Source organism: Molothrus aeneus, chromosome 11 (genome assembly GCF_037042795.1).
Source record: "Molothrus aeneus isolate 106 chromosome 11, BPBGC_Maene_1.0, whole genome shotgun sequence".
In the NCBI taxonomy this organism is placed as follows: Eukaryota; Metazoa; Chordata; class Aves; order Passeriformes; family Icteridae; genus Molothrus; species Molothrus aeneus.
This window is the reverse complement of record NC_089656.1, coordinates 13,987,187-14,013,507: the sequence shown is the minus strand read 5'-3', so window position 1 is coordinate 14,013,507 and position 26,321 is coordinate 13,987,187. Positions and strand designations below refer to the sequence as shown.

The 26,321-nt window shown below is 46.5% G+C and overlaps 1 protein-coding gene across 1 annotated transcript in view; it reads right to left on the bottom strand.

The window, feature by feature from the left end:
- Window positions 1-26,321, bottom strand: part of ATP6V0D1 (ATPase H+ transporting V0 subunit d1) — a 34,015-nt gene that overhangs the window by 2,512 nt on the left and 5,182 nt on the right. Inside the window, exons 2-6 of the mRNA XM_066557221.1 lie at window positions 21,949-22,120; window positions 7,862-8,040; window positions 4,869-4,948; window positions 974-1,051; window positions 212-388 (exon numbers count right to left, since the gene is read on the bottom strand). Coding sequence (XP_066413318.1) covers window positions 212-388; window positions 974-1,051; window positions 4,869-4,948; window positions 7,862-8,040; window positions 21,949-22,120 — 686 coding nt within the window. The remainder of the gene's footprint in view (window positions 1-211; window positions 389-973; window positions 1,052-4,868; window positions 4,949-7,861; window positions 8,041-21,948; window positions 22,121-26,321) is intronic.

Genomic DNA, 26,321 nt, shown 5'->3' with positions numbered 1-26,321 from the left:
TCCCTAAAATGACAGCTATGACTAAGAAGCCAATGGCATCTCAGGCAAGCCAAGTCCTGCCCAAGCAGAGCACAGGACCAACAGCATCAGAGACGACTGGCACCTCTCTCCCCAGGCTGTCAAGTCACAAGTTTCCCCAGATCCCCAAGAAGCTCTGATGCAGAGCAGGTTCTTGTACCAATCCCCATGGCCCTCACCCCAGAGCACTCACAGGGTAGTAGTCAGCAACGTTTTTGACTTGCTCGTAGTCATCTGCCCTGGCCAGCTGAGCCAGGCCCTCAGGGTAGAGCTTGCCACAGTGTGGGAACAGCTTGGCTCGGTCCTCCTTGGACAGCTCAGTACCAAATGAGTTGATGGTGATAATGAAGGCCCTCCGGTCAGCTTCAAACTGCAGGAAGAGAGTGGCTCATGCTGGGATGCAATATCTTTACCAGAGGCTGGCAGATATCAGTGCTGCTCTGCACACAGCCACATCAGGAGGGCAGCATGAGGAGGCTCCTGGGATGTGTACAGCTCTCCAGTGCTCAGCTAGGGCAGGCTACAAGTACAGGCTCCCAGTATGCCCAGTACGTGGGGAGCATTCAGGTGAGGAAATCCCCATCCCAGGAACAAGCCAAATCCTGCCCAAGTCCAGGGGTGACTCTCACCTACTGCTCCTAAGTCCTGCACATCTCACAGTAAGCTTTGGCATGGAGACAAGCTGTGACTCCAACAGCTCTGGTAGCTTTCCTACATGTTATCCAGGTCAGAGGATGAAGATGTTGCCACAGAGGCAACTAATGTATCAGTACTTGGGGAACCAAAGTCATGCTCAGGCAGTGTTCCCCACGTCTCTCAGTGAGCAGGTCAAGTGGGCATGGGGAGCTGAACAGGAACTGGAGAATGTTTAACAACTGGCAGACAAGCTGGGCCCAAGCAGGGAGTGATGACCATCACTGTAACACCATCCAGCTATGGAAGTTTCCAGACCTACCTCCAGGATTGGGCACATGGCATCTGCTGTGGTACCTCCCAGCGTCTTGCAGAACTTGTAGAAGGACTCCAGGTAAGCCTGGAAGAGAGAGGGCAGATGAGCATTCTTCTACACAGCTTCATCTACTCCCCCACAAGGCCCTTCAGCAGAGGACAGACAGCAGGCAGACTTTGCTTTCTTGCTCCCAGACGCTCTGTAACACAGCACAGGCACTCTGGCCCCTTGTGAACTTGCCCACACAAGGACTGTGCTTTGCCCAGGAGCCAGAGACATGAAGGGTTGTGGTTGGGTTTGTTCAAGTGACTGCATGAGCTTACTGTGGGCAAGATCCCCAGGCAGCAAGGTTAAAGCCTTTTTTTCTCCTTTGAGTCGCCTAACTCATTTTACTGAAGTCTCACGTGGTTTCCTGACCCTGCTCTGGCCTCCACAAACGTGCCAAGCCACACAACCATAGCTGCAAGACCTACACTCAGAAAGTAGCGCTGTGTAAGCAGAGTCAAGAGATGAGATAGGACATCTGTGAAAGAAACCAGCCATTCTCTCTAATTCTCTTTTCACACTGCGGCCACTTGGTCTCTTATCCCAACTGAAGCACTGCAGAAATCATACGGCCAGGCACAGCTACGCTGCCTCCAGGAAATCCTTTGTGGAGATGTTCTGTAATCCATCTGGAAGATGACTCTGTCTCTCAGGGGAGCCTAAGAAGGCTGTGGATGGCTAAAAGTATCGTTCAGCAAAAATGTTCTCAGAAGAAGTGATCAAGTAATAAAACACCTCCCCGAGCAGAGAGCTGCAAGCAGAATAATTTCAAAGGGATGGAATAAAAGGATGCTGAGACACCACAAATCTCTGCTTTATCACAACAACTCTAGGACTTAAGATGGACCAAGAATGTACAAGCTGGATACTCCCAGACTCTGCACCAGGAAAGCACCTGGATTACTGTGTTCTGTAAATATTTGTTACCACACAGTGCAAGAGGGCAATGCTGGGTGAGCATCACTCATCAAAGAAAGCCTCTCCAGCACTTGTCACTGCCCAGGTGGAGGATAGCACAGAGCAACAGCCGCAGAGTTACCACAGAACAAGGACATGGATAATGAATCCCGTTTGAGGCTGACAGGAAAGGGAACATGGCAAAGAGATTCAGTCACTACCTCTGCGCTTATCAGAGTTCATGCAGAAACCTAAGGCTTTAGAAGCAAATACAGGTGAACTCCAATATCCAGCAGTGAATGGAGATCCAATACCACATACAACATAGAAAGTCTGTAAACAGCTGCACGGGGTGCCCTTCCAGTGACAGCAACTGGAAGAAAAACTCCAATGTCCTGAAGCCCTTACCCCGGGAACAGAACAATCTTTCCCTTTAATGATCCTCAATGGGTCTTCCCTGTCATGAACCCACCCCCTCTGTCTCCTGCCAGCCTCACCTGTCCTCAAATCTAGTCTGCAGACAGGCCTGTGGCCTGTCCATCCACAATGACTTTTCCAACATCATCTGGGGATACCACCCTCCTCTGCCAGGTGAGGAATCCTAGACTTTTCCTGCAGCTTTCTGTACAGAAGTTCATCATACCCAAGCCTCTAAATGTGTCTGTCTTAGCATCATCTCCTGTTTTGCTGCTCATACTCTGAGATGAGTGGAATGAGATAGTGTCCAGGTCAAGCACACTTTACAGATGGATGCAGTAGCACAGTGATACTCATAGAGTTCTTTTCTACTGTTAGGAACATGTTACCTTGTATAGAGACAATTGCTTAGGTCAATCATTACCCAAGATTCCCATTAGTAGTAGGAAGGAACAAGGAGACCCTCACTATACAAGCAGAGTTAGGGTTCCCTCCGAGCCTCTCCCATACACCACTCCACATTTACCCACACTGATTTGCCCGCTTTATTTTATTGTCCAGTTGCAAAGCTCCTTCAACTGGTTCCTACAAGAAAGTCACCAGCAAAGGCCAACAGTCAGCTGGCTTCGCTTCAGCAAGAGATGGAACAAAGGGAGTAAGCACTGAAGATAACAAGGCCGGCAATAAAGATAACAATGCCAGCACACTTCCATTGCAAGACTTGGCTGCTGACTGCACTCTACACTAAGCACTGACCATTTTTAACCCCTGTTCCCCATTTTAATCATATTTCCATTTGAGAACCTTCATTGTTAACAAGAAGCCTTTGTAATAGCCTTCCTCCTATGAATCCTGCTCAAACCTTCTGTCAACACACTCACAGATTTCTTAAAAGCCTCCAGTATGTATGGGAGATAGCACTTCCCATTCCCATGCCAACTCCACACGAATGCAGGCATCTGTCCCAGGCCTGTGGTACTTTTCAGAGCAACTCTCTGCAGATTTCAGACCTGATTTTATTTCCCTCATTTGCATTGTATTATACATTTTCCAGTCCCTGGGGAAAGAGGTAGCTTCAAGTAGTCTGTAGGCAGCAATTACCTTTTCCACTCCTTCATCCCTGTGATTTGTTACGGACAGAGCCCCTGTATTCCCCAGGGGCTGCTCTTTAGCAAGAGCCAGTGCCAGCACACACTGAGGCATTAAAAGCACCTACATTTCCATTTGTGGGTAGGAAGAGTAGACTACAAAGCAGTATTGAGCCTCAAAAAGGATATGGGAAAGGACATGGCAGCTGGGATCTAAAGAGATACATCCCACCTCCCTCCCAACCAGTTTTCCCTGAGCCCACTCTGCTGCCTGCCTTCCCCCTTCTGGCTTCACATTGAGACCAGTGTCCTGCAAGGCTGTGGTGTTTATGCACACAGGTGTCCCTCCCTGTTACAGCAAAGACCAGTACACGCCAGAGGCCACAGGCAGCTGGGCATGACTGCTGACACGCCGCTCCTTTTCCCTCCCTTTGCCTCCTTCCCTTCACGCCTGACCTGCTCTCTACCTCTCCAAGCCATAGCTTTCTTGGGAAGAAGAGGTCACACCGACTGCAGGCTGGATGTGACCAGCCAAAACAAGATTGACAGATAAAATCTACATCCCACCCCTGATCCAGAGAGCAGAGATGGAGTGATAGCCATAGCCTGCACATAAACACATGCTTCAACACTGCCAGCTAAAACCAGACAGAGCCTGCAGAGGAGATGACAGTCAGGACAAGGAGATCCTTAGCCCCCTCCACATCTCTCTGCCAATACTCTCCCCAGCCTGCATCTTTCACACTGCTCTACCAAGAACATCTAAACCTAATCACAGCCACAGAAGGCTTGAGCAGACAGTGGGAAGGTCTTTGGGAAAGGCTCAAGACAAGGAGCAAAGCCAATGGGAGTCCTTCAACCAAGTTTAAGTTTAGTCACTGTGAATGCAGTTAACTGCACCTCTGAACCCGTGTGGTAAGGGAGCAGACTTCTCCTGCCTGCCTGGGGCATGAGTAAATTCAAAGACACAACCTCTGCAAAATCTCTTGCACAGACTCCTGAGAAAATCCTCTCTGCCTAGCTCTGGTGCCCTGACTCAGCAGAGCTGTGTGATCAGATGTAAGGCCCCTCCAGGAGTGTTATCTTTACTTTCCAATGGATGCAAGGAGGTTTTGGCCATGTTTAATCACCACACCAGGAATAAATAGGGAAGTTTACATCTCCTTCCTTTCTCAGGAAGGAGAGGGCACTAGGACAAGTGGCAACAGGCAGAAATTGATGCACAGAACTTCCACTTGAATATGAGGAAGAACCTTTTCATTGTGTGGATGACCATGCACTGGAACCGTTTGCCCAGAGAGGGTGTGGAGCCTCCCTCACTGGAGATATTCCAGAACCATCCGGACACAATCCTGTGCTCTGGGATAGCCCTACTTGAGCAGGGATGTTGAACCAGATGACCCACTGTGGCCCTTTCCAACCAAACCCATTCTGCGACTCTGTGACTCATTTACCTTATACAGCGTGTTTCGAATTATTTCAATATTCATTTCATCCAGGTCCTGTTCAGATATGCAGTCTTGGAAGAAAGCAGCTGAAACAGAGCCAGAGACAGAGTTAGCATTGCCCTAACCAGAGCCATGCTCAGCATTTTCCAGACTCCTCAACAATACCAGGCAGAAGCACATCCTGTGTTGAGCTTGTCCCTCCTAGGCCTGGCCCTTATCTTCAGCAGCCAAATTGTCATGACTCAAAACCTCAGGCTCCACCATGGTTCCTTAGGCCATAATAATTTCTGGGGTTCTCATATGAAAATCTTTCTTTACCCCTTAGTCCCATGGTTTTGTTAACAGCCTATTCCCAGCAGAAATTCTCAGCTCTAGCCCCCAGCATCAGTGATAGAGAAGCCTGTATTTAAACATAAGCAGTCCCCAAACTGTTCCCAGATGCAGGCACTTGGAGGTGACAAGGCAGCTTTGAACTGCCTGCTACAGCATTGCAGGAGTGCTTAAGAACCTGTGAGACAGCAGCTAGTGAAACACAAGGAGCTGATGCTTCTCCCTCCTTCTACAATATCTTAGTGGGGATTAAGGTATGATGATGCCATAGCTCATATAGCCCATGACACTGGTCATGGCTGGAGTCAGGAGTTGTTTCTCCTGGTCAAGTCTATCAGTCTCATTTTCCACTTCTTCCAAGGGCTTTTATTTCTCTAGCTGAAAGTTAGTAACAGGAGACAGAATAAATTACTAGGACTTGGTAGGATGCTTAGCCCTACATACTTTGCCAGAGTACCCCTGGGAGGGAGTTGGAGAAGTTGTTGCCACCTAAAGAACACAGATTTCAGATCAAACAGGTGCTGCAAGCTGCAGATATAGATGAGTCTTGTACATCTACAGTGTAAATGCAAACGAGTGGTACAATAAAACCCATTGACAGGACTTCCTGACTTCAACTCTCACTCAGTAACCAACTTTGCTGAATTTGCTACAAAGAGAAATCTGATCTGTCTCAGCTTACACAGTGCAGCTGTGGGTAACAGGCACCACAGCCATGCTGAGAACTGACCAGTGCTCTGCTCTGTACAACAAACCAGCTGCAATGCAGGCTCACACCTCTGGCCTGCACCACTTTTATAGCATGAGCTGCTTGGAAGAACAGCAGCCACAGTGTGGGTCTGGAGGGTCCTGAACAGAGGTTAACCTCTGCAGAAGTTTCTTTGCAGCACCAGAGGACAATGCCACGTGTCCGGGGGAACGCTGCTCCCGATGGTTGGCAAAAATGCAAACAGTGTGTGCCAGGACTGGTTTTTACTGCAGGATGTGCTGGCCAGCCTGGAGAGCTAAGCAGTGGCTACTTCAGAGTAGCTGAGGAATGAGTACACAGCTATTTCAGTTCTTGGCCCTCCAATATCCCAAATTAAGCTTACAGCCCTGTTAACCTATGAAAGCCATTTGGGGTTAGGCATTCCCACCAAGCCACGTAGCTACTCAAGTCCTTTTAGGAGATAGAGCTGCTGTTTCTTTGCGTGTGGTCACTGGAAAGAGTGCAAGTTAAACAACTGAAGCCTGCATGCCTGCTTGTTTAGGCAACACAGCTACTCCCCATGTTCCCCTGCTGAAGAAATGCCACACTGGTTGGTACACAGCCCCAAGGGCATGGCCAGGGCAAAGGTCTGGAGAAGCTAGCTCAGGCAGGGCTGGAGCAGGCAAAACCAACTCATGTACAAGTACATGAAAGCAAGAGGCAAAGACCCTCAATTGCCTGCCTTGTTGTCCAGAAGCACCTCAACACTGACATGGGGCATTTTCACTCCATATTCTGCTGGAAGCCTTAAGGTCTCAGAGATAATATCTCTGAAATACTCTGTTCTATCTTCTTACCAAAATGGGAAGGTTCCCACTTACTTGTGAGGAGGATTTTCTTCCCACACATCATCCCCACAGTGGGCTCAACTCAGCTGCATGCAGAGCCTCAGTTCTCCTGCTCTGTTGTTGCCCTGCCTTGCAACCCAGATCTCCTGAGGCAGGTTCTCCCTTCTTTACTGGCCACAAGTCATTTTTCCATGATGACTACTTCATTTGCCCCATTATAACACAGAGCATTTACAAAAGCACTTTCAGTTCCAAAGCCAACTATTTCTATCAAAGATAGCATGATGACTTAGAGTGTTTTCTTCTTTCTAGCAACCCCAAAAGAATGACTAATCACTGACTCAGGCATATCTCCTTACGTTTTTGCCCACAGATGCTAAACTAGAAAGTCACCTGTGACTACCTCCCCTACTACTGCAAAGACTTCCATATTTTCTCCAGAACCACTTCCTACACCTTTTATCTTTAAAGAGCAGATCTGTCTGACTAGCTCTTCATAAGACACTTGGTTTTAGCATTATGTGCCTCCTAAACAAGCCTGTAGACAATATATCTCAGTCCAGGATGCTGCTATAAAATGAGTTTTAAAAGGCTTTTGGAGATTTCTTTGTTTTGCTGTGGTTGTTTGGGTTTGTTTTTTGTTTACATAAAGGGCTTTTATTTAACTAGTGCTAATTTTAGTAGTCCCAGAATAAGACTGGGCATGTGCAGATCTCTGTAATTATCTTTAAAAACTGTATACTAGAAATTACCTAATGGCCCAACTAAAAGTGCTAGAAATCAAATGATTCATTCCAGCAGAAGACCCAATAGCTTTTCACTAAGGAGACTCAAGGCCTGGCTCACAAAAACCAAACTGTCCAGCACTTTGCCCTACCACTGTGATGGCCTGGACACTGATCAAAGGGCACAGAGAGGTAGCTGGTCCTCCAGAGGAAAAGACAGCTTAGGACAGACATAAACCTGAACTCAAGCCCAGCCACCAAAGCAGTACAGCCACAGCTGTGCATTACCCACCACTTTGTCTTCCTGGAGCACAACTTAGGCTTAGCTGGAGATAGTCAGACTGGGGGAGAAAGGGACATCTGTTCCACCATGGACAGCTGAAAGGTATTTTGAACAGCTCCACTCACCCAGGGGAGTGTCCACCAAGATTGCATTGTAAAGCTCTGCAGGTGTCTGAGCAATGTTCACAGCTTCCATCTGCTCAAAACTTCCCAGAGGATGGCATTTGGGCACCAGCTCGGAGATGGAACGCTGGTGCAGAGTCCCAGTGATCAGCAGAATGACATTGTCAATCATGTAGCTGTACCTGGAGGAATGAAAGAGAAAGACTGAAACAATGCATACGATATGAAACCCAGCAACAGGCACACATCATCTCCTCGTGAACATCTCCAGAAAGATGCACGCTTCCCACAAAGAAGTACTAAGGCACCTCCTTAGCATCTGTTTATCATGCCAGCCTAGGAGAAGGCAGTCAGGCATAATCCCAGGCTGTGATTTATGCCACAGCTGAACCACACCATCTGGGTACCACCTACTACTGAAGAGCATTAGACTGGAACTGACTTCTGGAGGTCTCTGGCCCCATACCCTGCTCTGAGCATGGCCAGCTCTAACTGCTCAGGCAAAAAGACTTTTGAATGTTCATATGAACTTTGAATTACTTGCAAGGATGTGTTTCTCACAACCTCCCTGGGGCTCTGCTTCAGCATCCAAGCACATTTGCAATGAAAGGCTTTCCCTAACGTTCCCCCATGGTCATCTGTCTACTGTCTCTCATTCTAACCCCACACACCTCCAAGAGGAGCCTGGCTCCAGTTTCAGTGCCAGCAACGCTGCTCCATCTTGCCAAGTGAAAGGAGGAAGGGTCACATTTCCGCCGCCTCACTCCATTCCAACAACAACAGGACTGGCAGCTTTGGCACAACCTTCTCTCACACCCTCAAGAAACTACACACAAGGTTTTTCACACCTTACACCAAAAGCTACAAACTTCTTCGCATTAGCCCAAGTTATGACACCCCAAACCAAGTTCTCCACTTATGTTGTTCAGGATTAGCAGATTCAGTCTTTGGCACTGCAGCAATGGGACATTCAATCTGGAATCACAGTACCTGGCATAAGTTCCACCAACACAAGCCCTCTGTAGCCCTCCTCTCCAATATGTCCATTTTTCTCCTGAACTGAGCAGCCCAGAACTGGGCATAGCATGCCAGGTGAGGCCTCCCCTGAGCAGAGGAGAAAGAACACCTCCCAGTACTCCAGTCCAGCCAGAGAAGAGAGACATAGCAAGCCTGAAGACTGGGAACACATAAAAGGCTGGTAACCTTCTCCAAGTAGAAGGTCCAAGCAAGGGATCGAGGCATCACGTAAATAGCAAGTGTCCCCAGCAAGAACAGCAGTGATACTCTAGGCATCTTCACCACCAGCTAAGCCACAAGCCAACCAAGCTGAGAACTTGATAAACATCAAGTGACATGAGGGGTTTTTTTTAGTCAGCAGAAGTTGTTTTTGCACATATCCCTGAGTATCACAGGGAAGAGGCACAGATGCTCAAGAGCAGGGTATGTGGCATTTTACACTCCCTTGATCTCACTCCTAGAACTCTAAAAAGTTAGATGATGGAAAAGACCTGAAGAAGCTCCTTGGCAGGAGCTGCTACAAAACAAATGAGATCAGGCCTGAACTAGAATGGCAAAAGGAGCTATGCACATCTGGAGTTGTAGAGAGTCAGGCTTCCCACCGGTACTTGAGTACTGAAGAAAGGGAACTTAAGGCCAGCATCCTGAGATGGAGGCAAAGACAGACATGGCAAGGCTCTGGTGATGTTTGACAGACACACTGGGATGCTGCTGGTCTTTGTATTTCCAAGCTAACAAAGAGCACAGTGCAGACCTGCTTCCCTTTAACCACATCAAAGGCAGGTAAGCAGAGCCAGTTAAAGGCAGATTTTGCTAGTTTTTATTAGATGGGCTGATTGCCTCTCAAATATGCTCAAAGGGCACGTCCATGAAAACATCAAATCCACACCTTAGTTCCTCAAACAGGTGCTGCTTTTTTCTCTCCACACTGCAAGGCTGAGTAATGCACCTCCTGGCCCTATGATTTTTGCAGAGCACCCTTCTTTTTTCACAGCCTGCCTTTCCTGGTTCAATCTAGAACCAGGGCAATCAGTACAAGCTTCATGTACTAGGAAACCTCCTTTTGCCCTTTAATCTGCAAGGTCATTATCTTCCCTCCTGTTTGTGCAGCTCTCACCATGGAGATGACTGCAATCTCCAGGACAGCAAGAAGGGCCTGTTTATGAGAACTGAGGTAAGTCTCCTGCAGTAAGCAGCTGGTTCCTGGTAAATAAAAGCATCTGCACCCTAACACAGATGCTTCTCCATGAGGTGCACCAGAACAAGGATACAGAAGATCATTTCCCAGCTCCACCATCTGCCCTCAACATTCAAGTTTCCTTAGTGCAACACAGTAGCTTTAAGGAAAGACCATGGCCAGCACTTCTCTCAACAAAGCAAGGCAATAATATACAACCAGACCAAATTTGTTATTTTAACTCAGCCTACAGTGAAGGAATAGGTAAGGAAATACAGACATGTATGGCAGCACACCTCCTTCCTATCCCCAGTTTACTACAGTTACCACTCTCCACAAGGTATTTGCAAGGAGCCTGGCCAACGTCAACTGTACAAAAAAGGAACTGAGGAGAAGTGTCTGGAGCCCTACTGCTCTCAGGTCTTCAGAGCAGCTCACTGGAGTCCCACCAAGCTCATTCATGCCTTCCCAGTCTAGCTCAGCACAAAAACCACAGCCAGGTTTTGGGAAAGCTGCCAAAATCTGAGCCTCTTCACACATGGAAGCTCCTTCTTTTGGACTGATAGTCTCAAGAAAGACAATCCAGCTGGCTTCCAGTGCCAGACAGCAAAGCATGGCCATCCCTGTTTAATTTATACCCCTTAACTTGACTGTTTCCTCATCCTTCAGGGAGGTCTGGGAAATGCACGGTCTATAGCCAAAATGCCATGGAAGCACCAACTGTCTTAAAGATTACTTCACCTCCTTAAATCTTGCTGTCAATGGACTCATCCCTGCAGGAAGAGTCAATATGTGTGAGACAGAAGGGGAATTCTCATTCAAATTTCCCTCCTGAAAGCATTTCAAACCTTCACAACAACAAGGCAAATATGGCAGGACAAAGGTCTTCTTGTACCTGTTAAGGCCAGGCAGACACCAGCAGCACTACCTAATCACTCACAATAGCTCCATTTACTTCAAGCAAGGCCAAACAATCCTCATTCACATTCAGTCCTTACTTCATCCCAATAAAACCAATCACAGCTTAGCCACTCATAGCTACAGGACAAGTCTTCCAGTGCCAGGGCAGCCAGAAAAGCCTCTTGTCATCTGTGGAAGGGGCAACAGTCACATTGCTGTATCAGGTTTCAACAAGGACCCATCTGCCTCCATCAGCAAACCTGTCCCAAGACCACAGGAGAGGTCCTGGCTATGCTGGCATTTCCTCCCAGGCCCAAAGAAATAGATTAAGTACAGCAGCAGCAGTGTTTCTAAGAACCTCCAACTACTTGTGTAATAGAGCAACGTTTGTTGTCATCTTCCTCATCTCCTATGAAGTTCTGACCAGCTACAAATGTTTCAGCTTTCCTGATTAATGCCTGCTCAGAGCCCTCCAAAAGCATTTTAACCTTCTCTAGCTCTCAGTGCAGCTAGTAAGAGGACCATGTTCTGGGACATATAGAAGAAAATAAAAGTAGTTTGTCACTTGCAACACCATGAAGCCTTACTTCAGCCCACTTGGATGGCCTCTTGCCAGCAAAACTCTCTTGCACACAAAGGTGTTTTACACTCCTGCTTTGAGCTGCCTTCTGCTCATCTGGGGACATGGGCACAAAACCAGCCAGAGTTGGACATGCACAGTTACACCGGGCATAACTCTTCCTGTCACTCACTGAACAGAGGTGTCATATATTCCAGAAATTCACCTTCACAGAAATACAATTTTAGTCAATACTGAGAAGTGTTAGCAACATCTCACAGGAGAGTATAATTTCTTATTAAGGGACCAAAAAGAATCAGCAAACATAGAAATATCCTCAGCATCACCCAGAACAGGACAGAGACAATGATTTACAGCTTCCTGAAGTCTGAGACAACTGGAGCCACTATCTTAGCTCCTCCAGCGATTCCTACTGCAGAACAACATGCATTGGGTGACACTCAGATAACAAGAACAAAGTCAGGCTAGGATATGCCTAGAGAAGCCAAAAGAGAGGCACTGGTGGGGGAAATCTTCCTTCCAGCAGCAGCAGGCCAGAGTTCATGCTCACTGCTGGTTTTGGGAGGTAAGGTCTCAGGCAGACACAGCAGAGAACCCTCATAGAGCAGAGGGGAGAGCCAGCCCCCAGAAGCTAAATCCTGACAAAGTCACCCATGGGTAGCTATGGAGCAGAATCAAGCAGGAGTAGAACACAAGCACTTTGACAATGTATGTTTTCTCCTTCTGGCATTACTTAACTCTGATAAATGAGGTATGCAAGAAAGACTGCAGTGGCCCACTGAATATTGGGAAAGGTTGTTTTAGCATGGGAGCACATGAAATGCATGAGCACTCATCATATGGGGCATTTACAATTTGGCCTCAAGGCACTCAGGCACAGCCCTGCAAGGCAGTGACCCCAAAACAGTTACAGCTTCTCCCTCCTCCACTTACTAATCTAATCTAATCATAAAGAGTCATTGTCCTACAGAGATAGGTTGGTCTTTTATTGCTTTCTCTTCCAGGATACTAAAAAAACCGTTAACAATACTGCAAGTAGTCACAAAGCATGACTAATGATGGAATATTGCATGACCTGAGATTCTCAGGGATCCTCCAAAAGTAAAGCCAAAACTGTAGCTCAAACAGCTGCTCTGCAAAGGATCATGAGGACAGCCCTCCATGTCACAGCCAACAGACAGTAGTGGGCCAATGCAGAGGTGCATAGCAGGGGTTTTGTTGGGATGGGTTAAGATATTGCCTTGCTCAGGCAGCTTTAATGCTTTCCAAAACCAGCATTAGACATTAACTCAGACTACTGTGAGCAAGGCCAAAGTTCCTATGTGACTGCATTGGGCAGTTACTCAGATTACTATAGAAGCATGAATTTATTTTGGGACGAAAAAGGAAAATTTCCAGTGGGATCAGAGCAGTGCTCTGAACTCGGCATGAATTCCAGAGACAGCTTTAAAAGATAATGAAGTTGTTTTGACTATAGTCACTTTAGCATCTAGCACTTCCCTCTTGCAGCTCATTCAGTTCACACACTCAGGGGGTGTTGGGAGAAGTAACTTAGGGAAAAAGTTTCAGGCTCTTTTACTGCTGCTTCCTTGGGTTTGTGCATAAATACACAGATCCATCTATATCCCACTGGATACTGTGCTGGTACACAGAGCCACTTGTCACACCTCTCTCAAGCTCCAAATGTTAAGCAGCCACGGGGGAAAGCAACACACAGACTTCAAAGCCCAAAAGAGCAGTGGCTGACACTAAGAATAGTGCCAACAGCTGAGATGTTTGTATCTGTGGGGTCAGCTTAAGATCATTAGTAAATAACTGCACAGATGTCCTGATCTGGAAAGGAGAGGAATGTTGCACATCAGGAAGATCTCAGTGTCTCACTGAGACTTGTTTGAGTAATGGACAATGGATGTGAACAGAGTCAAATCCTTTAATCGGTTTTTCAGCTCGTATTAGAACAGGTCAGATCAGCAGCAGTTCTACCTCTCATTGCAGCAGAAGCTCAGACAGTCCAGGGAACAGCAAGAGCAGATGCAGTGTGTGATGATCTCTGCTCAAAGTGCCCTTGCTGGTCTCTTCCTACCTTTGCACACTGTCCTTCCTAGAGTCACACCAATACAAACCATACCTAAGTGCTACACTGGTGAACCTGCCAAAGAGAAAGCTGAGAATTTCATGGTTGCCACCACAAACCAAGGGCGCTCAGCCAGGAAGTGGGTGCTCTGCTAAACTTAGATCAACAAGACCATTTGAGAGCAGAGTTATAACTTCACAGTACTACAGAGGCTGTGGCAGCCTTTCAAAACCAAGTATCCAGGAATGTTCTCAGCATTAATCTAAATTTAGCTGTATCTCCACATGATTTTCACCATCCTCTAGTCTAGGTCTCTAGGGATACTGACCTCAGTTTTCCACTGGTATCATCTGTTAACTTACATGCAGTGATACAGTCTTGGCTGCATTAAAGACTAACGAGAAAAAAGCTGCAAGAAATACTTTTAATTTTAAAGCTTTGTGAATTTGACTCAATGTTTCTGATGTGTAAAAACCCCTTGAAACATCAGGGAATGTTTTGAGCACCTTGCAGCCGGGTGCAAGAATCTCTGGTTACCTAAACTTGATGTCTCAAAGTTTGAGAAATACAAGGCTGATATGCAAAACTGAGCCCTAGCACTCTGCACCATGTTGAACAGACTTGAGTCCTAATTAAATTTTAAATATTGACCAAAACCATGTAATCATGCTGCTTTCCCAGGGACCAGCTGCAGAAGTCAAACTTGCATAAAGTTTTTCTTATCTTACCTGTAAAGCACAAACCCCACAACATTTCATGGATATAAAATAAGAGGAAAGGCTGCACTGGTCACATTATCCCCCAAACTGTCTCTAGTAGCTAAGAAACCTGAATGAGTTTAGAGGCCTAAAAAGCCTTTACCTGCTTCTGAGTGAATGTGTGGTCTGGACCCAGCCAATGTGCAGAACATCTCTGTGCATACAGACCTGATGCCAGCAGAAGCCAAGCAAATTCATCAACCCACATTCCATGCAGTAAACCATAGGAGGTAGACACAAGATTTAGCTCAGCCTCTAAATATTGTGGTACTTATTCAAAGCTCTACACAAGTGTTTGCTAGACTTCAAACTAGCTTACAGAATAGACCTGGGAGAGGGGACTAGGACCCAAGATGCCCCCAGGAAGCCTTCAGAAGTAGTGCTCTTGGCCTCCAGACCTTCTCTGGGCTGAACTTGTCAGTCTAGAGTATTGGGTGAGGCAAATCAATGGAAAGGTAAAAGGAAAACAAAAGCTGTTAAGGTCAAGCATGCAATACCTTGGGAATGGTTTCAGTCGAGGAATGAAGCGTGTTACATGTAAACAGAATTGCTTAGTGAGTACACACCCAGCTGAAGGCACTGCACATGGGTTTTCTTCTGGAAAAGCTGCAGTCACACAAATTGATTTGAGCAGCATTGATAACCTCCTAATACACACACTCTCTTCCCTTCTTGTTTTATGCCTCTAACAGACATTTTCTTCAGCCTGTTGAGGAAAAGACTGTAAGAAGGAGCATGGGGGAAGTACAAGGACTGTTCAGGCAAACTGCAGATTCACCAGAGAAACTCAGCTTTAAACAAAGCCCAAGAAGATACAGAAATCCACACACTGCCTGTGGATGACACTGCATGAGCTTGGACAGGGATGATATCCAGGGGCAATAAATTCTCACCTAATCACCCAGAGCCTGCATGCTAGAGGCCTTTATCAGACTCTGCAGAGTTTCACTGAAGACTTCCCTTAGTGACACACAGGCTGAAATCTGGAGCTCATCACTCACTTTCTGAGCATCTTTACTGCCACCAGTAACATTTTGTTAGCTTTTCTGATCACTACCAGTGCTCACTGTTTGCCAGGCACTGTGGTAACACACTGTGAAGAACAGTGCTACTCCATAGCAGAACAGTTAGGTTGTTCCCATTCAAATCCACTGGCCAAATGAAATGTTTTTCAGACATCAGAAAAAAAAAAAAAGGCAGTATTTTAATGTAATATACAGTGAAACACACCTTCCAAAGATTCCCTTTCTAATGGGGGCACCCGCAGTTCACACCATGACTCCCACAGTCACCACCATGCAACCCAGTCCATCACCACAGACATTGGTTCTGGGAAACCAGTATGAGAACAGCATCCTTTGGGAATGCAGGTGAGCAGATGCAGCTCTGATGCCACCATCCAGAGGACACAAATCTCTGATCATTTCCAGACCATTAGCTATGCCCTCTAATTTTGAATATTGCATAATCCCTCCAAGAACTTGGCTTATCAGTTCAACTTTGCACTCCCTGCAAACACGGAAGCTGTTTGTCAGAAACCTGTGCTGCTTTGCCAAAACAATCTCTGCCAGAAAAGGCTCTTAAACCTTTTATTGCAGAATCCCCAGCCACTACGGTAAATTTTGCTTCCTAACCTCACTGCCACCAAAGAACCTGAGTGAAATAGTATAATGTAATTTTAAATGCAGCAGCATTAGGAAAGATCCTTCAGACTGTTGGACTTGTCACAATGAACTACACCTAAAGCATTTGAAGGGTTTTTTCCTTCTGCAGGAAAGGATTTCAAAAGGATGCAGTCATATTTTGTAACCTCCACAGTTATGCCAGGATGCAAACTCCAGTACATTTAGAATGAAGATAGGCAACTTCCTACTCCAGAGAAGATTAGTGCTCTTCAGCTTAAGTAGCAATTGAAAAATTTGGCTCCAGAAAAACCACTGCTGCAAAATTAAAATTGAATTCAAAGTTGTGCAGCAGAAACTAGATCTATCCAGTGCAGGGGGGAGGCAGAGCAGGACTGGGTCAGGGAGAAGGTAACAGAGGGAAGTGTCAGTGAAGAAAAGGCACACACAAGGGGAAAAGGTACATGCAGCCTCATCAAAAACACATCTTGTGACCACAAAAACATACTGAAAGCCAAGTTCCCAGCTGCATCCTCGGGGCAAAAAAAGAACCTGGTTCCCAGCCCTCGCAGGCTGGTAAGATAAAGATAAAAGATGACCTAGTCTGTCCTCTAGATGACAGGCTTGATCACAGATTTGGAAAATGTATTTAGACCCAGCTTGCCCCTAGCCCTCACTCCCACGGCACACTCAGTGCCCACAGTTGCCAGCAGCTCCCCCACTGGAGACAAGACCAAACCCTTCTCTGCCCATCAGTTTGCTGAGAGGGCTCAAGGGGCCCAACAGCTGCCAGGGCCTTGACACTGGTCTGCTGCAAAGCCAGACTTCCCAGAGCAGGGAAGAGACTGCTGAAGAAATGGGGAGAGAAAAAACACCAAAACAAACCCCAAACAAAAACCCACACACAACAAAAACCAAACAAACCAACCCAAAAAACCCACAAAACCCTTTTCCCTGCCACTGGAAAAAGACAAAAGCTGACAATCTGATCAGGCTACAGCAGGCTGGAGTCAGGATTCTTTATCATAACGTTGCTCCTATCTAAACCATATTCAGGAACACTGGAAGGAAGGAGAGACAAGCCATGGCACTCTGTCAGGCTAACACAAAGAACAAAGCCTGTACAGAAAGGCAAGGCAGCACATCACTAAGAAGAACCTAAAACCCACTTCCATCCCACAAGTCAATATGTGCTTGTTGAATTCAGGAAGTGGCTTTTGCTGTTTCAAGAACACTTAATACCTGTTTGTTGCTGCCCTACAGAACATCACTGCATTCCCCCAGCTGAACAGTCCATTGTTTGTGTTGGAGCAGAGATGTTAACAGACAATTTGTGCCTATCACTCAGAACCTCCACTGCTTGGCTGAAAGACATGGGGAAGCACCAGCAGACTTCCAGCAAGGAGCTGCGTGGCAAGATGCAGAGCTAGCAGGTGTGTTACAGAGACTGCAGCAGCTCAGCAAGCTGAGCTTTCTGCTTGCAGTGGCAGAGGCTGCCAGCTACAGCCACCACTTGAAAAAACAAATTGAGGAAGTTGGCTGATTTCCCTTATTTTGGTATAAGAACACAACACTTGCCACAGAAGAGTTCCTGGAGAGAACCAGAGCCAGGAAAGAGTCAGTGTGGTGCCAGGAGAGGAGCATAACAGGACAAAAAAAAAAAAAAAATCTGTGTCAGCAAGTGACTCGGGAAACAAAGACCTTACTTTGGGGTTGCTGCCTAGCCGCGTTTTGGGGTCAGTTTTGGTTCTTGTGCTTTTAAACACTGTCCTTTCTCCTGTGCTCGGATAGAGGTTAACTCCTGCCCACCTCCTCAGGTGAACATCCTCACCCCGCTGGCTGTGCACCTGGGGACAGGAAGCACGGGGCTGGAGTGCCACCTTCCGGCAAGCAACCGGCAGCGCGGCCTCCCCTCCCTGAGCCGGGCATGGAGCGCGCACCCTCTGCTCCAGAGCCCCTGCACCGCCCCCACTGCTCCTTCTCCTTTCCCTGGCCTCACTTACTGCAGGGGCTGCTTCAAAGAGGCAAGTGAAATGACACGGTATCATTCCACCTGGGACAAACGGCATGGCTCCTGGCAGGTTGGTGCTGGGGCCAGAGGAGACAAGGACCACAGCTGCTCCCACAGTCAGACATTTCCCCAGATCTCAGCAATGTGTCCTGAGTCAGATCAGAGCATCCTCAGAAAACAAGCACAACAGTCACCCGATGATCCACTCAAAACCACCTCAAAGGTTCAGCAGGACATTCAGGAAGGAGAAAGCTTGACTGGTTTTTAAGTGCTTGATCCACCTCCTGGCATCAGCCATGCACAGCGTGGTCACTACCAATGAGTGTTAAGAGGCCCCAGTGGGCCCATCTTACATGAGGTTATCCAGGAGTCTTAAGAAGGCCAAAAAGGTAAGTACATACAAAGACATCCAAGCAGCAATGAGTTTCAAAGCTGAACTGGACATGCTACAAAACATTTCCTTCCAATTTGAGCCAGACACACCTCCTACAATCCCACTCAATGTTAAAAATCTCTGTTTACAACTCAGAAGAGGTCTCAGTGAACTCAAGCTTTCCAGTCGTGCTCAAACTTTCCACATCTTTCTGCTATTTTTTATTTCACTTCAGCCTGTATACTTTTAGCACATAGATACATCCAGTTGAGTACAATTTCTTCTTCTCACCACCTGGTGCCTCAATTGCCTTGAGCCATCTACCAGGAGCAGTCTTTATCATTTCCTGCTCAGTTCTCATTAACTACCCTGAAAGAATGGAGTGGGAAATAGGCATGTTCAAAAGGCAAAGATAAATCATTCCCTGCCTATGTGTGTGCACCCAGAATGAAAAATCAAGAGGCAAAGGCTGGTGCCAGTGTCCCCCAGGCAGGATGACACAGTACCTCTGGGTGCACAAGCACAAAATCCCCAGCACTGCCAACATCCTTTGGCTGAACATTTTTACAGTGCTGCCTCCATACATGCCTGTGCTAGATGAAAACCACTGGCACAAGTATGTGCTACCAGCTCCAAAGAGGACTGTTCTCCACTCCAGCTATTTGGGACACACATGGGAAGTTTTACACTGTCAGCAGACAAAACCTCTGGAATTTCTGTCTCCTGCCCCAAACCAAGACCTACAACAACTTAAGGGACAGTTTCAGGGAACACAGTCTGAAAGGCAGCCTAAGAAGTCACAGCCTAAGAAGCCTCTTTTCTACTAGGCCTGTCACCAAAATACTAGGTTTATCAAGAGAAGATACTAAGACCCACTGGGCAAAAGCAGCACCCTCCCCAAACTCCTTGTGGTTCACTGTATCTTGTTTTAACCTGCCTGTAGAGTCATTACAAGTTATTAGAGTAATTAATACCCTGACAGTGGCTCCCACCTTAGACCAGTCAAAGCTGGTAACACCTTCTCGACTTCAACAATACTCCACTGGTGTGCTGAGTGCAGACCCAGAGGAGACCCCTCCATCAGTGGTGCAGCAGAACCACAACAAAACCCAACTGAACACTTGACCTCCTTGCACAAAAGACTCTACAAGACTGCAGACATTCCATATGGAAAAAGAACTTTCTCCTGCTTCACCTTTTGCCTTCCTCTAGGCAGCACTGCAGACAATGGCATTAAAGCAAATCTTGTGGGTAAAAAGGAAAATAAGAGATAAGAGTGAAGACAAACTTGAGGAAGGAACATTCTGTGCTGAACAGAAACAATATATTCAAAAAGAGATTATGCAGTAGCAAGAGACAGAGGCATCTGCACAGAATCATGTTTTGCTGTAGAGAACTCATCAAAATCAGAATGACAGAAGCAGAATAAGATCAAAGTTAAATCTAGTTGAGGGCAGAACACCAGTTTTAAAAAGTGATTCCAACAGCTGGTAAGAACCAGCCTTTCTGATTACACAAGATGTCTAAGGTCTTCTGCAAAACACAAGTGGATGTAGACACTGGATAAAGATCAACAGGACTGAAGTTAAGAGGAACTGGATTTCCATAGCCATACATAGCCCTCCTACCAAGTCAGGCAGCGTGTAACCAAGGCAGGCCTGGTCTGAGACCATTCAGCTCATGTTTGGCACACACTGCTAATAAAGTGAGACTCTTAGGCAACAGCAAAATTTTAAAGTCTGCAAGATGCTGCTGTGCTGCCCAAACCATTGCCTTTAAACTGATATGACAGAAGAATTAGTGATTATTATGATAATTCCATGCAGACATTTTCATAATCCTGTAACACAGCAAAGGAAAAGGAACAGTGGAGGACCACCCACCTAATATTGCCAAGCTCAAACAGCACTGATGTCTTGACAGAAAATTCAAGATGGGCAAAGAGGTGTTTTAAGAGTTAACTTAAGTTTGAGAGAATAGAAGAGATTGCTCCATACAGCTAAGATGATGAAAGATGATGAATTAGAAATTGTGTCATACATTGGAAACACTGCTGCAAAATGGGAGCTTAGTAATGTTTTGCTCCATGTTTAGGTCCAAACATGAAAACTCTAGAAATTTTACTGACAAGCTTATAAGTAAAAACTATTTCTTAGAAAACAGGAAAGGCTTAGGAGACAGCTTTAACACACTGGCACAGAAAATAACAGATATGAGCCACTGGGTTAGAAGGTGAGATAGCAGTAGCACCCAGACACAGAAAGGAGTGAACACAAAGGCAGGTGGCAGAGAGACAGGTGTTTACTCAATATTTGCAAATGCAGGAGATACCACAGACAGATGAAAATTTAAAATTTTTCCATTAACCACAAAGATCTTTCTACATCAGCCTGCATCATTCAAAAACTTGTAGCTGGTAAGCAGGATAACAGACAACTGCCAAAAATGCATGATTAAATATCATTTGCCAGAGCACTTGTGATGAGCCCAGGCTCACTGTACCAGAGGTGATACATTAACTATCCCACTTAAGAACAGAGTATGATCTCCTCCTCAGAAATGCAAGTTAAAATCACACTCTACCGAACCAGAAAGTCACTTTTGTCCTCGAGGCATCTCCTTGGTGGTTAGAGGAGACCATTGGCTGTGTAATTTGCAAGCTAAACTAGAGCTTACAGGAATATAGACTAAGGAAAGGAAAAAGTCAATTTTACTTCCCTGTTTCAGATGCAAGCTAGAACAACTAGCATCCCTCTGTCACTAACAATTCCATTTTGTTACCGAACAAACCAGAGCAGCACACTGGAAAGCAGAGGCCTGTACAAAACCTCTGGGAGAAGATATCTCGAGACTGCTGGGCTACTTCAAGCTTTTCACATCAGCTGAACCTGCTGTGGAAGCCCCATGTGTTTCCACCAACTGACAGAGACGTGCTGAGGCTGCTGCAGCCCTCTGTTTCCCTGCTGCTCATTTCAAGTCCTGCCTTCCCCTAGTGCTGGCATTTGCTGGATCCCACCAAGCTGTCCAAGAAAAACAAACCAGTCAAAGGTCAACCCCAAAAGGGAAAAGTTGTTCAATTTTTGGCAAGCTCAACTCCCTGAACCAGTTTGTGTGGGGCCAGAGGATGGGGTCAGAGCCCATGGGGTGGGACAGCAGAATCACATCAGCCCCGATGAAGGCTGTCAGTGGCTTAGAACTAGCAGGCAACTCCTGTAATGGACACACATGGTATATGCCAATGTTTTGCAGCAGGACTACAGTTTTAAAAAACCAAGAACATTTAACACAAGGGACAAAGATAAATGGTACCTCTAAGAGACTGAATCAGTGTTGCAATGGAAGGTAGCCAAGCAGCTGTACCAACGGAGCACATGCTCCCTGGGAACAGAAGCCTTTAATAACACATTGATACGATGCTGCTGCTTTCAGACCTCCAGACACAATCACACCCATTTCATTCAAGAAGCTGCATAAAACACAGCAGGCACAGGTCTGAGAGTAGAAAGGTGGTCTGAGAGCTCTCAAGTCTGGAAGAACAGCAGCATTTCAAATGCTGCTCATGACCAGCTGGTACTCACGTGATAAAGTCCAGAAAACTTGCCAGGGGCTCATAGGCGTGGTTCCTCATGTGACGGAACTCCACCACCATCTTCTCCTTCAGCTTGTCATCAATGACGGACACAGTGAGCGGGGACGCTTCATTGGCCAGGAAGTTCCCATAGTCTGTGCTCTGGAGGTGCAGTTTCAAGTCTGAAAACGAAAGAAAAATTCCACTCTAGAGGGTTTTGGGCTGGGTTTGGAGGTTTTTTTCAGCATAGCTAAGAAAGCTGCTGCTCAGCACTTCTCTAGGCACTCTCTTCTCTGAAAGATCACCTAGACAAATCCCATGTGTTAGGTCAAACACTTACATTTGTTCTCAGTTTTATCATGGACAACCCAAATGCAGGAAGAGATCAGTGTTTCACCATATCAGCCTTACTTCGTCTTAAAGACAAATCTGTGACACCATCTGTGTGACTGAGCACACACACTGGTGCCAGCTGTTCACTCTGCTAGGTCAAGGTGGAAGCTTACTGATTTTCTAGGAGGTACTTGCTAGAAATCCAGGGGGAGAAAAAAACCAAATAACTTAAGCACTCTGTCTAGCCAAAAGGGCTCTGGGTGGAGGCTCCTCTGAAAAAAATCACAACCAAGAACCTAACTGCATGCACAGCAAGCCTCCCCAGATACTAGTGATGTGCAGACATTTGTAAAGCTTTCAAAACCAAAAAGACAGAAATGGCAACTTAGAAATTATAAACCATCTTGGTCTTACATTATCAAAGCAGTCCAGCTAATTGTGCTGGTAAATAGAATTCAGGCATTAATAGGTAGAGAGGAGCTAGTGAAGATGAAGGCCATTTAAATCCACCTCACAGGGCAGGCAATCCCTGCCCAGGATGGAAGAACATGCTCAGAAGTCTTCCCTTTCTCCAGTTTCAAGCAGAGGAAACCTTTGTTTCCTCTCTTACCCCTGCTTGCAGGTCAGGTGCCCAACCAAGCTGCAGTCCTGGCCAACAAGCAACCACAACATGCTGAGTTCTGTCAAGATAAAAGCACTGTTTGAGCCAAAAGCATTTAAGTGTCTCTGTGGAAAAACTGAATCCAGAACTAAGGAACGTCATACAATCCTACTCCTCAAAGCTCTACTCGTTGCATTGGTACACAATGTTCATCTCCCTTCAGCTTCACCTCAGAGGGCCAGTTAGGCAAGCAAGCATCCTCCCAGGGATTCAAGACCTTTATGGGGTAAGGAGAGGAGCTGGAAGAGTTGAGTCAAACCAGATGTGAACACACCATCCAGAGAAAACAAAAGAAGACATTTCTCCCCGGTTTTTCTGAAGCAGCATTACTGAGGTGACCTTTCACTTCCACTGAGCCATATGAGTCCTCAGCATCATGGCACAAGCATCCACAGCACCGAGGTCAGAGCAAGCACTCAGCCTGCTTTGAGGAGTTTGGCCTTTTGACATTACATCCAGCCATGGAGAGCTGGAGAGCTCCTCCTCAGGCTCCAACCTGAGCTTGTACAGCTTGATACTGTTCTCAGCCCAAGGGATCAGGGGTCAAACAGCTTCCAAGCCAACTGACTCTTCTGGGTATTTCCAAGGAGCTCTAGTAAAGATGGTTTTGACCCAGCACTCTGTAGTTACAAAGATGTTCCCACTGCTCAGTGTTACAGAAAACAGATGGACTTTATAGGGAAGGAAAATAAAGGCCAGAGACTTAAATACTACTCAGTTTGTCAGGTGCTCAAGGCCAGGTTGGATGGGGCTTGGAGCAATCTGGTGTAGTGGAAGGTGTCCCTGCCCATGGAAGGAGGCTTGGAACAAGATGGTCTTTAAGGTCCCTTCAACCCAAACCATTCAATAACTCTATGAATCCTGAACTATGTCTTAATGAGTTTTTGTCCCACTTTTTAAAGCTCTTGAATGATCAACATTGGAGTCTGAGTGGAAAATAAGTTTCTGACAGATCAGGACTTTACTAGTTTGCTTTTAGCAGAAACTGGAGAAAACATGGAACAAAACTGATCAATTAACATGTTCAATGAATATGAGAGAAAAGCTCCTGGTAGGAGTATTTACCCATAAGGTCAGATTGCAAGGGAAGGCACAGGAACTGCAGTAGTTGCATTCATATACCTCCTACTTGCAGTTCCCAGTAGTTGTGCAGAGCTCTAATGGAAGCTAAGTCTGCCCAAAAAGGCATGTGATGTTGTTTTGCAGCATACAGGACTTTGGAGAGGAAGCAGCTATTGCATATCCTCCCAGATCTGCCTTCGGTAGGGAAGCTGCCAAAGCTTGTTTCCTCAAGTCCAACACCATTGGTTTGTTTTGTTGTCATCACAACTTGAAACTCTTCTTTTGAGATTGCAAGCAGCTCCTTTGCTATCATGTCACTAGATGCTACAGACTCGGTGACACAAAAAGAAGTTTGCTGTACTTCCAGGAAGTCAGAGCTGCACTGTATCTAGACCAGAGGCACACAGGCTGCACGTTGTGCCTTGCAGGCTCTCCAACAGCTCTGAGCAAGCTCCCATGAGCTGCTTGGCCGGAACATTTTGCCCTGCTCCATGAAGGGGTTGTGCCCCCAACTCCACAGCACAAGAGCCAGCACATTATGTTGCAACTGGAATAAGGGCCATGTTTATATAACACTTGGAATTCATTTTTACAAGGAAGGCCAGCCACAAACTGCAGAATTAAACTTTTCTGAATCCTTTAGCATCCAAGCAGACAAAACGGAACATATTTTCCAAAAATTGGACGGGATTTATGAACCCTGACTCAGTGCATCTCACGGTGTATCAGTGCTTTACACTAGCCTGTCCTCCTCCAGCTGCTGGGCTAGTCACCAAGCTTCAGCCAAGAGGGTTTGGGAGCTTTTAATAGGACTATTCACATGTCAAGCTTCTCAGATGAGAGCAAACTAATCCCGTGGTTTCACAAACCTGCTGCCAGAAGAGCTGTCCCAGTAGCACGGTGACTAATAAATGGCCTCACTGCTGAGCAAGCCCCAAGCTCTCCAAAAGCTCAGGTTCCTAACACAAGCTTGGACTCAGCTGGAGTTGGCCTCTGGCAGCAAGAGCAGCACCGTGGCAGGGGCGGCTGCCAGAGATCCCACACGCTGCAGGTCGATAAGACACTGGCTGCAAGGCTCTGCAGTGCCTCTTCCGCAGCTGCTGCTGAAAAGGAGGGAGGGAGAGGTGCAGCTAGAGCCCAGCCCCTCCTGATGAGCTCCTCCAGATACCCACAAACAACAGCACATGGTCTCAACCCAGTGACTGATTTTAAGAGATACATTTGCCTGTTCTGGCGTATTTCCAAAAGGTTCACACACTTTATGAAACAGACTGAGCCAGCATTTGGCAAGGGAGCACTTGAATGACCACAAAAGTTTTGTTCTCTCTCCTCTCCCGCAAAACCTAGGAAATTATGGCCAGGTCACTGCTCCCAGAAAGTTGCCTCATGCAAGAACACAACTGTTTGTCAGAATGACAGTCTTTTTCAGCTGGGTAGGGTAGTGCTTGGGATTACCATGACATGTACTTACAGCCACCTCCTATCAATTCTCAGATCAGGCCCTCTGGTTTTCGTGCAGCTGCCTGTACACGAGCCATAAACACAACCAGAGCTTAATCAACACACTGCTATGCCAACACCTGGACATTTCAGATGACATCTTCACAAGAAACTTTATATCCACACTAATGCAACTATCCTCTCCTGCAAGTTTGCTTTGACATAACAAGGAACCAAGCCATTAGTCTGTCAGACATCTGTCAGTCAAAGCCTCTCCTGTAAGCCCAGTTCAGACAGAGTGATCCATGGCCCCATCAGCTCAGACTTCCAACCCTTCCTTCTTGCCTGCTGTAACTGCATTGCAGAGCTCTGAATCAAGTTCAGGGCTCAAACACTTCCAGGCAAGGACTGATCTGTCTTCTCACGCACAGGCACAGAATCAGCTTCCGCAACTTGTGAGCTGAACTGATGCTTTCACAAAAATTATCTGCTGTAACCCCAACATCTTCCTCCAAAACACCTGGGGCCATCACTGCCTATATAAAAATTAAAATATCATTTGCCATCTCCAAGGCTGGAGGCAGTAAAGCAGCCGAGGGATTACACAGCAGTCTGCAGATGAGCTACATCGCCCACGTCTCCCTTCAGGAGACTGCAGTCATTACCATTTGCCTTGTTGCTGTTTGTTTGGTCTGTTTATAGCCACCTCAGACACTCCTGAAGCTGATTCTCTGAAATCTCGTTCAAGAAGAACTCAGAGACCCTTTGTTCCCTGCAGAATTTAAGACCTTTCCTGTGGCTGCACACCACCAGCAGTGACGTGCTACCTCTTCTTCTCTGTTGTCAGGCAGCAAATCTGAGCCACAATGAGACACAGAGAAGCATCA